The 11,373-nt window shown below is 48.0% G+C and overlaps 1 protein-coding gene across 10 annotated transcripts in view; it reads left to right on the plus strand.

The window, feature by feature from the left end:
* ANKRD11 (ankyrin repeat domain containing 11) overlaps positions 1 to 9,828 on the plus strand; it is a 243,221-nt gene extending 233,393 nt beyond the window's left edge. For 8 of the 10 annotated variants that reach the window (XM_053666583.1, XM_037142310.2, XM_053666584.1 and 5 more), the window contains 5 exons: positions 3,298 to 3,396; positions 3,482 to 3,625; positions 5,903 to 5,995; positions 6,179 to 6,341; positions 8,511 to 8,639. In XM_053666583.1, the coding sequence (XP_053522558.1) occupies positions 3,298 to 3,396; positions 3,482 to 3,625; positions 5,903 to 5,995; positions 6,179 to 6,341; positions 8,511 to 8,539 (528 nt within the window). In that variant the 3' untranslated portion in view covers positions 8,540 to 8,639. Of the gene's footprint in view, positions 1 to 3,297; positions 3,397 to 3,481; positions 3,626 to 5,902; positions 5,996 to 6,178; positions 6,342 to 8,510 lie in introns of all 10 variants that reach the window. The other 2 variants (XM_037142312.2, XM_037142314.2) reach the window with 1 other exon arrangement.
* The last annotated feature ends 1,545 nt before the right edge of the window (positions 9,829 to 11,373 follow it).

Genomic DNA, 11,373 nt, shown 5'->3' on the forward strand with positions numbered 1-11,373 from the left:
TTTCACTGTCATCTTCATGCCCATGTCTGGGCAGTCAGCAAATCTAATTGCATGGGGCTCTGTGGGCCAGCACCTCCCACATCACTGCTTGTCCTACTGCACCCTCTCGCTTAGGCTGACCCTGCTTCCCCTCAGTCATTGGGGTCTGTTCTCAGCACAGCAGGCAAAGAGATCCTTTTACAGTGGAGCCAGACCTCTGCCCATCTCTGTCCTCCTTAGCCCCCAAGGACCCCAACCTGTTGTGCTCCCCAGGGGTCACCTGTTCACACAGTGTGCAGTGGACTTGCTTTATTTCTTTAAGTATTCCAATCCCTTGAAGAAAAACCAGAATTTCTGTTTGATTTGTCTATTAGGCCCAGGATGGGTCTCATTCACAGATGTTGAATGAATGCTGGTCAGGACGAGCCAGTTCCCCAGGGACTGGGGAAGGCCTGGGCATGCAGCCCACACAGTCAGTCTTGGAGGGAACTTCTTGTCCCAAAGGAGAGTTATGTTGGATGCATGTATTCTGCTCTCAGACCTTGGTGTTCCAGAAGTCAGTATATCTGCTGGCTGTCTATTAGGCAGAAAGCTCAGCTAATGAGGAGTGACACCCAGTATCTTCTGAACAAGGGGGAGTAACTGAGAGTCGGGTTCTATGGCTGAGGCATAGGGGTGCAGCCTCCAGAGCCACCACCCTCCCTGCCTAGCCTAGTGATTTGTTGCCAGGGAGCAAGGCTAGCTTTGAACCCAGTGGGAAATCATCAGTATCACTCTCCCTTCTGGTGCCCTAACCCCATGCTGTTATAGGGAGGGGAGACCAAAGCAACCCTGCCTTTGTCTAGCCTGGGAAGATCTTTCTCTGGCTTTATCTGGGTCACTAGATTGAGAAAAATCTGGCCCAAGATTTGTTGTATGGTAAGACTTTTTGTTGTTTTGTTGTTGCTTGGATTTTATTTATTTATATTTAGAGCCATGGGAAAGGGACAAAGAAGGAGAGAAACATCAATGTGTGGTTGCCTCTCACACGCCATGGGCCCCTACTGGGGACTTGGCCCACAACCCAGGCATGTGCCCTAATTGGCAATCAAACTGGCAACTCTGGTTCACAGGCTGGCACTCAATCCACTCAGCCACACCAGTCAGGGCTGCTGTTTAAATTTTAGTTATCATAATTAAAGAGTACCATGACCACCATATAAAGTTCAGGAAATTAAGTAGTAAAGGTCACTGTACTCATACTACCCAGGTTTCACCTTGTCAGTGGTCTGTGCATCTATACTTCTGTTTTACCAGAGTCATGCCTTTCTAGATATTTTACTTCCTGTACCACATAAGTGAGCACCCAGGCTGTTCAGTGAGGACAAGCAGAAGTCAAGCATTCCTGGATTTCTCACCAGGCCAGAGGCTTTCTCTTGAGTATCCACAAGTGGCTTATACCTACATGTGCCACTGTATTCATGCCTCCCCACCTAGTAACACCTATGGGGACCCAGGTGGAGTCAGAAGAGGAAGGCACACCAGGACCCCTTGGGGCTGAGTCCTTTGAGGCAAAGGGGTTGGAACAGGGCCCAGTGAGCAACATGGAGACCAGCTAAAGAGACCAGCTTAATGTTCTAACATCTTATTTTGAGGTAATTTTAGACTGACAGTGTTAAAAGCAGAGTGTAGGTGTACCTTTCATGGGGCCCCAGGATGTTGCATCTCCTCCTGGGTCACCTACCCCTCATCTTCCTTGAAAGGCATGGTTTGGTGACACTTTTGAGAAATAGTGATTATGTGTTTGGTCTGACATTCATGACTAGACTAAAGGACACATTTTTGGTGAAAATGCACTGATGTGATGTGAGGTCTTAGTGCATTATGTCTTGCTCTTGGTGTCAGCAGCTGCATCCTGGCAATAGCAGCCCAAGTCTCCTAGTGTCTCCACTATGCAGTGACTGTCTTTCCCTTCATAGTTGATAAATATCTTGTGCCCACTGATTTTAGTCTCCTTAATGGGAGGCTAAATCTGTAGCGTTTACTCCTGTGGTGTTGGCCTAATGCTGATTTTTGTTTCCCTCTCTGTATGTTTAATAATTCGAATTCTCTTGTAGCCCAACATAAATCACTATCACTTAGTGTGCAGATCATTACAGCCTTGGCCATTAGGAACTCCTTCAAGTTGCTCCATCTTTTTGAGCACACTCTTACTTTATAGCTCCACAACATGTTCCAGCTGAGCCCTGACATTAAAAATCCACATGGTCCTTTCTAGTGGCAACGGTGTTTAGAAACCACATTCTAAGTGCAAGATGTGTTCGCTTGTCCTGGGTGACTTGGCCAGGGGAGGGGTGTTACTCCACATTCCTCCATCTGGTCTACATTGAAATCTTTTTTTTTTTTTTTTTAATTTATTTATCTTTAGAGGGGAAGGGAAGGAGAGAGCGAGAGAAACATCAATGTATGGTTACCTTTCATGCGTTCCCTGCTGGGAACTGGCCTGCAACCCAGGAATGTGCCCTGACTGGGAATCAAACCGCGATTGTCTGGTTTGCAGGCCCGCGCTCAATCCACTGAGCTACACCAGCCAGGGCTTACATTGAAATCTTGACTGCATCCTGTGCTTATACCTTTCTTCTTTGAGAGAGACTTGGTGCTTCTTACTTGCTATGTGTTTACTGGCCTGTTCACGTTCAGTGTACATGTCTTGTTTCACAAGCACTGGTCCACCCATGAAACACCTACACTGGTTAAAAGATGACACTTGTGGGTGGTGGTTCTGATCTTTTGCCTCATGATGTCTTTTCCCTCATGATGTCTTTTCCAAAGTGACCCAGGTGAGTGCTCTCTTCCCCTGTGATCCCCAGTAGGACGGTCAGGCTCTATTGCTGTGTGTTCCGTGTTGGTGCATGCTTCCCTTTTGGTGTCAGGGTTTATTTTGGGGGACATGAAATCTCATTATTAATAAAGGAAACAGCCCTTCATTCTCCTCCTCTCCTTTGTCCCCTGCTTGCTCCTCTACCATCTTTGTCATTTCTTCTGGCACAAAGAATAGCAGTATAGGTACTCTGCTGTTTACACTTAACACTGTCTCTAGAACCCAGTCTCCATTGTTCTTTTTCATAGCTCTGTAGTGCCCCTTTTGGGGCCAGGATCCATGCCATAATTCCTTCACCTGCTCTTGTGTACATGTATCTAGCTGTTTCCAGGGAATTAGCTGGTGCAGCTTGCATTTTGTGTGACCAGAGGTGTGCCTTCAGGACAGACTTGGATGGTGTTGTTGGTGGAAGTTCTCAACCCCCACTAACCCCTCCCTCTCACTGTTTGTGACTGCAGATTGCACCCCCTCCTTCCTTGGCAGAGCCCCTCAAGGAACTTTTCAAGCAGCAGGAGGCTGTGAGGGGGAAGTTGCGCCTGCAGCACAGCATTGAGCGGGTAAGAAAAGGTCTCAGATTGGGGTTGTGGGCTCAGGATCTGTCTTGCCCTGTTAGGATTGGCTAATGTGGTTTCTTTCCTCCAGGAAAAACTGATCGTCTCCTGTGAACAGGAGATCCTGCGGGTGCACTGCCGGGCAGCAAGGACCATTGCAAACCAGGCAGTGCCATTCAGTGCCTGCACCATGCTGCTGGACTCAGAGGTCTACAACATGCCTCTGGAGAGTCAGGTCAGTGGTAGCCAAGGCTGTGCACTTAGCTTGTTTCCCAAGAACTGGGCCTTCCAAGCTTCTGCTACACACAGACAGGAATAGGAAACACCCACATCCCACAGACTCCATGCTGATCACGTGAGCAGAACTGCCCCCTGGACAGGAGAGGCAAGCATGATCAAACAGTAGTACATGTAATGCTAATGTCATGAGATGCCACATGGACTCTTCTAGGCCCCATTCCAGGGTCCTTAGGAGCTCAGGCCCTCAGATTATTGGACTGGGCTGGGCCTCAGTTTCAGTCATTTGAAGAGTTAAACTTCCCTCTAAAACATACATATATTAGGATGAGTAGCACCCAGAGCTGCTGCATAGATAGCCTTCTGCAGTGAAGGCCCCATGGGAGACTGTCTTGCTGAGGATAGTGGTGTCCTTGCACCACCATGGTGACAGTGGTAACAGGCCTTGAAGCCAAGGGCCAAGAGGTATGGGACACTGAGACTACTTAGCACAGCAGTAGTTTCCTCTCCGGCCCCTGCATGAGCCAGTGGGCCCCAGCATCCTATTAGAACTTACCTGATTGTCTAGTGCAGTCTGGGCAGCAGAGCCCAGAGCGTTGCCCCTCTGTTCTCCACAGCCACACTGTCTTGTCCATCCCAGCCAGTCATTCTGGCTCTTGTTGCCCCCAGTGTTTGATTTATCCCGTGTGGTCACATCCTTTTGCTTTCCCCACCCAACCTGACCTGTCACTGAACCTTTGGGCATGGGCACCCGCCCCCATGGGTCTCCCCACTTCTGTCTGCTGGGGTATAAGACTGTGTGGTTAAGTGGCTCTGCCTTCTGGCAACCCCCAACTTCAGGAGTTTTCAGCTGCCTCTTGACCTGTCCATGGACATGGCTAAGATATAAACTACAGAGTGTGCTCTCATGTTCTTCATTCTCCATCCTGAGCCTAGCTATTTCTCCTACCTCCTGCTGCCCGCCATACTCAAACCTGGCCTTTTGAGGCTAGCTGTCTTAGGTTTTATTCCTCAATTTATTCTCTTCCCCAGCAGCCACTGTGACTCATTTAGAAATAGCCCAGTATGTGCCATTCTGGGCCTGCCCTCTGCCTCTTGGTTGCATGCCCCTGCTTATGGACTTTCCCAAAACACTGGTGTTCTCTTGGGGTCTCTCCTGCTATCCCCTTCACTGTTCAGGCCTTGATGCCAAGTCCCCTACTGACAGATGTCCCCACTGGCCCCCTGGCTGGCATGAGCTTCTGCTGTGTCAGGACCATGTGGACCTCTGGGGTTCTTGAACATTATTCATTCCCAGGTTGGCCATGGCTGTGTGTAACACGGTTCGGTGAGTTTTAGTTAAAAATTTTTATTAGTGCAATAAGGACTTTTCATTCACTTAATATACAGTCTTTAAGGATATATCTTTATAAGTATCTCTGTCTAACATACTACATGTCACAACAAGTTTTTCTGAAAGCAAAACATTTGTCAACAAACTAAAAACATTTCGTTGGGGATCAAGTGATTACTTCAGGGTTAGGTGTTTCAAAGTTGTACGTCTAAAAGAAAAAAGAGGAGTCTGCTGATCTTTAAGGGATTTCATCTGCATTCCTTCTGAATGTCAAAGGAAGGCTGTAGGTCAGTCACACGTGTGCCTGTGGCTTTCACATGTTCTCCTAAGCATGCTGACCACCCAACATCTGGGAAGAACCAGACAGCAGGAGTCTGAAAACTACCTGCTCCATTGTCTCTGGGTCCCTCCCAAGGCATCCCTGTTTGTAAGCCACAGTCCATTGTAGGCAAAAGATGCTGCTGTATTTCAGGACGGTGACATCAAGGTAGCACTCCTACAGAGTGAAACCAGGAAGCCAGCCCTCAGCCACCTCAAGCCTTCTAGTACATCCTTTACAAAGAAAAAATGAACTTTCAGTGTTCACAAACAGAAGATGTTAAAACAGAAGCCATTGCTTACGTGTGGCCTCCAGAAGCAGTGCAGGCCAGAGTTGGAGGGCTTCCCCTTTGTTTGCCCCATAGGCATTGTAACAGGCATGCAGAAAGCCCTCGTTGGGGGTGCCAAGTCACCCCCAGGACAGCTCCACTACAGGTAGCGTCCAGATTATGAAAGCCATGTGGGGAGGAAGGGGACCAGGGGTACTTGAGCATGATTACAATGTGTTGATTCAGGAATGAGGCTGCAGCTTTTCTTCACTTAGTAAGGAGGATTTGAAGCACTTGCAGGTTTGCTTTTTCCCTTGTTCCCCCATCAGACACCCACATTTAATTTCTTCTCCAGGGTGATGAGAATAAGTCTGTGCGAGATCGGTTCAACGCCCGCCAGTTCATCTCCTGGCTCCAGGATGTAGATGACAAGTACGATCGCATGAAGGTGAGTGCTCTGTACTCTCCCCAAACTGTACCTGGGCTGGGAGTCCCCAGGAGTCTATTGGGGGGGGGGCTGCTGCTGGGTCCCATGTTTGGAGGTGACCGTTTCAGACTCTGAACCCAGCTGATACTTTCAGGGTCTTCCCACCCCCTGTTGCCTCCTTAGAGTATCTTCCCTCCTGTCCAGGTGTGCGGGGAGCAGCTCCTGTCACCAGCTGGCGGTCAGACCTCTGTGGGACCCCACCTTGAGCCCTCCTCAAAGGTCACAGCATACACCCATCACGACTGCTCTGGACGTGCTGACCAGTGCAGCAAGCCAGAGGATGGGTGGGAGATAGAAAGCTTAGCAAGTAAGAAGCAAATCCTCATCTTCAGTTCTTAGAGTTACACATGGGGTCACTCATAAGAACCAGGTGTAAAGCTTGCCAGCGACAATGTGCCAGTTAACAGTATTCACACACAAGTCAGCATAGCCCCAGGAAGCTCCATGAGACAGGCCTGTGCCTACTGCTCTTCTCACTGAGAGCTACAGAGCTGATGGGCAGGGAAATCGAAAGCTCCCTCATCCCAATCCTGTGATACTTATACTTGGACAATAAGACAGTGTTTCCAGGATGCCAGCTGTACCCATGCTCTTTACCTCAGCAACCCATGACCATGGTGCCATAGCAGTGTACACAGGTACCACATGGAGTAGATAGCCCAGAGCGGAGAACAGTGAGCCCATGGGACATTTCAGGCCCCCGCATCTCATCACAGTTTGAGTGCAGGTGCAGGTACAGCTGAGGTGAGGCCCAGCTTCAGGGTGTCTGTCGACTACCAGCCAGGCTTGAGGGGAGCCACAGGGAATATTTCCCTATAGAAAGAGAAATAATTCTTAACCACATTAAAATTAGACTTCATACATTAAAATGCCATGTTAAGTCCAATTTCCTGAATATTGAAAATGACTTACTAAGAAAAAAGGTGGATAGAAACAAAAATTAGTGAAGAACGTAGAGGCAGTGAAGGAAAGATAAAGCAGCCACACCTTCATGAGGCCACATTTTGTGTGACCATTTGTTTCGGACCCATGAATTAAAGTAGATCCTGTTTAAAAAACAGAGTGTCAGCCTCCTCACATGTTCCTGCAGCTGGGGGACAGATGCCATTTGGTAGTTTTGTAGGGTAAACAGTATCAAATTTCACAGTTTTTTGGCCACTCAGTTCACTTCAGTCATTTAAAACTCAGGGATATGTTTAAAAAGAAAAAGTTCATTGCAACCACCCAATAAAATTGAAACCCATGGATACTTCTATGAATAAATGGAGTGTGGGAACATCTGAAGATTGAAATACTATAAAACATTTTAAACTAGGCACATGTGGCCTCACTTGTGATGGTGTCTGAGCTGCGTAATGAAGAGGGTCCATCCTGAGGTTCTGACGCATTCCAGTGCACAAGTGTGCAGACCATCAGGAGATGTGGCTGCTGCATTGCAGCACATGGTGGCTTTTTCCAGAAGACTAAAGAGAAAGGAAGATTTTTATTCCCCACACCGTCAACACTTACAAAAAATTATTTTAAAGCAAATTATGCATTGTAATAGTCCCACCCAAATATCTACTTGTGTGAACATCCAAGAAAATAAGATTGTGTTGTTGTACAGTCACCATAATGTCGAACTCTGTGAATCCACAGTGTGGTTTGAGTCCCCTTTGTTGCAAGAATGTCCCTCCCCAGACTCAACGTGTGCTCTGTCTGGTTCTGTCCCATTTCTGTAATCCAGTGAGCCATCATTTCACTTTTTAACTTTGCACCCACTTAATATGATTTGGTACCTATTTAATAATATAGTCCTGAAAACTAAACACTTTAAGTTCTAAATAACCTTTTTTAAAAATTAGGTTTATTTTTTAAAAGATTTTAAAAAATTTATCTTTAGAGAGGAAGGGAAGGAGAGAAACATCAATGTATGGTTGCCTCTCGTGAGTCCCCTGCTGGAAACTGGCCTGCAACCCAGGCATGTGCCCTGACTGGGAATCGAACCGCGATCATGTGGTTCACAGGCCCGTGCTCAATCCACTGAGCTATACCATCCAAGGCAAATTAGGTGTATTTTTAAAAGAGATAATTTCTATTGCAAATGCAAATGAAATCAGTATTACTACCCATGTATAATTCTAAAACAAAAAATTAGTTGCGAATTTTGTTAGATGCTGTTGTGAAACCCATGGAGGGTGGAGGCACAGAGCAAGGTTAGACTCCTCGTCTGGCCAGTGAGACTACTCACAGGGCGGGATGAGAAGGCTAGGAGGTGGTCATGTGGTCTGTGTGATGGTGCTGTGGGCCATGCATGGGGGCAGGCCATCCTGCAGCCAGAGCTTGGCGCAGGTCCCTCAACCCCTTCTTCCCAGTGGGTATTGGAGCAGGGTGAGTGAGCAGTGGGGGCCTGCGCTTAGTCCTCTTGCTTGGGCACCATAGGGGGTGGACCATGGTTTTGCCTTCACTTCCCTCACCTGCTGTGCTTTCCATGCAGACATGTCTCCTGATGCGGCAGCAGCATGAGGCTGCGGCCCTCAATGCTGTGCAGAGGATGGAGTGGCAGCTAAAGGTCCAGGAGCTGGACCCCGCTGGACACAAGTCCCTGTGTGTGAATGAGGTGCCCTCCTTCTACGTGCCCATGGTAGATGTCAATGACGACTTTGTGCTTCTGCCAGCCTGATGCACACAGGACAGCTGCACAGGACACAAGCAAGGGCCACATGGGTCAGCCCAGCACTGCTGCTGAGTCCAGACAGTGGAAGGAGACCTTGTCCCTCAAGTAGGAACAACCAGGGAGAAACCTGCACTTTGCCCCCTGGAGAATGGCTTTTATATGAGCTGCCAAGGGAGGACAAGGAGACCTCGGGGACGGGCATGGCAGCCTTGTGGTCTGTTTTCCAGCCAGCTGCATGGGCATTTCAGGAGCTGCAGAACAGATTGTGTTTTTTAAAAGTTCTTGTTCCATTCTGATCAACTAAAGGAAATAAAATTACAGCCTCCACTCCTCACAGACTGACCTTCAGGTCAGAGCAGGGGGAGTGCTGTCCTGGCTGCAGCACTGTTGCCATGGAGCTGCTGACAGCCGTGGGCCTGCGACTGGGGCTGGGATACTGTGCCACCTGCCTGCCTGCCACAGAGGGACACAGAGCCAGGACTCTCCGGTTGTGTTTTTAATGGAGTCAAATCCACGTGGTTTGTATATTTTTTCCTTTAATCTTGGGCATTTTGTTTCTCTTTCTGAGAACATAACTTGAAACACTACAGAGCCAATAATCATATAAAAAGTGTACCCGTAAACGCTGTACAGTTTTATACACATTCACAATGTACTTTTGCTGCCTTCTAGATAATTTATTTTGCAACACATTACTGCACAGTTGTAAATAACTTATGTACTGTAACATCACTTCAGTTATGTGTAAAGAAATAAATAAATTAATTAAATGCTCTTTGTACATGACAGTCCCTCCCTGGGAGGGTCCAGTGTGCAGGACTGTGAGATGAGGGGTCACTCCACTGGAAAGCTCCGTTGTCTTAAACTTTATTCCTCCCAAATGATTAGCTTTTGATTTTGAAACAAATTATACAGTTGACCCTTGAACAACAAAGTCAAAAATTTGGTTATAACTTTTGACTCCCTCAAAACTTAACTACTACTAGACTACTATTGACCAGAAGCCTTATAGGTAACATAGTTGATTAACATATTTTGTGTGCTATGTGTATTATATACTGTATACTTACAACAAAGAGGAAAGAATGTATAAGAAAACCGCAAGGAAAAGGAAATAAAACATTTACTGGGGAAAATACACATATAAGTGGACCTGTGCAATTCAAACCCATGTTGTCAAGGGTCAAATGTATTTCCCCTCCTTTCCTGCCCCTCTGGGAACTGAAGGGCTGTCTATCCTCTGCTGCCCCAGGAGCTGCTCAGCTCACAATGGGGAGGAGGTAGCTTGGGAGGCCCGGAGTCTCAGCCGTCAGCTCCTGCAAAATGCGAGGAGACTGAGGGCATGGAAACGTAGAGAGGAGCAGCCCTTGGCTGCCAAAAACAACAGGATGCCTGTGTCATCTGTCCTGAGGTAACTATTAGAAGTAGGAAGGAAACAGAGTCACTTGCTGCTGGAGCAGCAGGTTTTCTGGGCATTGTGGCCTTGAAGGGAGCACTGTTCAGGCCTGGCCAGCTCTCACTTCCTAGTTTTACCTGCTCCCTGTGTTGAGAGAGCTTCCACTTGGGGGCTGATTCTGCACTGCCAACAGTTTCTCCAGTGATGCAGCAGCTTGTGTGGGGTCCCTACTTTAAGAACCCTGGTAGCGGAAAACCAGCTCTAGGAGTGAGAGTTGGAGGTTTGAGCCCAGCACATCCCAGGAGGGACTGGGCCTTGCACAGAGCAGACAGGGCATTCATACCCTGTGCTCCTCTCCAAGGAGGACACCTGCAGGAATGGGTGAGAACCAACATGGTGGCTCTGTGGTGTGCCAGATCCACCTGTGGGTGCTCCCCACAGTGGCCTTTTCCCCTGAATCACCTTTACCCTGTCCTGTCATACATCTGACTCCTAACAACTCCTAACATTTGACTCACAGAGAGTTGGCTCCCCCAACACCTGGGGTGCTGCAGGAATGTGTAGTATGTGGAGGGACAGGTCCAGGCAGCAGGGTCTGGGTAGACATTTTCCTTGTTCATGTTGTCCTGGGATCCCTCACATTCTTCTTCATGCTCCCTATACTTGGTTGGGCAGCAGGAACTGTGGAAATGAGCCCACATGTCCACCTCTGCCCCGTGGTGTTCCTCAGCACAATTGCTGGTGCCACATCCACTGCAGAGCAGCCTGCCTGAAACTGCACCCCAGAGTGGCCTGAGGTGGCCTGCCACCATTTCCTTCTTAGGTACAGGTAGGATTCCTGGGCCTGCCCTGTGCTCTCCAGGGGGCAGGCCATGGGCAGGGAGCACCCCCTCTCCACTTCCGACTCTGTTCTCCACTTCATGCAAATCCCCACCAGGCTGGTCTTAACACTTGTGTATCCAGGAAGGGGCACGGACATGCCAGCAGAGTTCCAGTGTATTTTCTAAGGTAAAAATCACTCGTTTTTCTAATTACAGAACTCAGATCACAATAACACTTCTTGTAAGCCCTGCTTTTTTAAACAACATAAATTAACTTCGGCTCATTCCCATGACATACCTTGGCATCAGCAGTTTAAAGCCACAGCATTGAAGTCCTATAACCCTGAGCCCTCATGCATGGGCCACCAGCACAGTATGCACAGCATGGTGGACATGAGTGAGGTGGTGCTTTGTCCCCCAGAAGACGTTTAGAAATAAAGTCTAAAAACAAAGGCTGTTTGTGGTT

The sequence above is a fragment of the Artibeus jamaicensis genome, unplaced genomic scaffold (genome assembly GCF_021234435.1).
Source record: "Artibeus jamaicensis isolate MK-2021 breed Jamaican fruit bat unplaced genomic scaffold, CSHL_Jam_final contig_464, whole genome shotgun sequence".
In the NCBI taxonomy this organism is placed as follows: domain Eukaryota; kingdom Metazoa; phylum Chordata; class Mammalia; order Chiroptera; family Phyllostomidae; genus Artibeus; species Artibeus jamaicensis.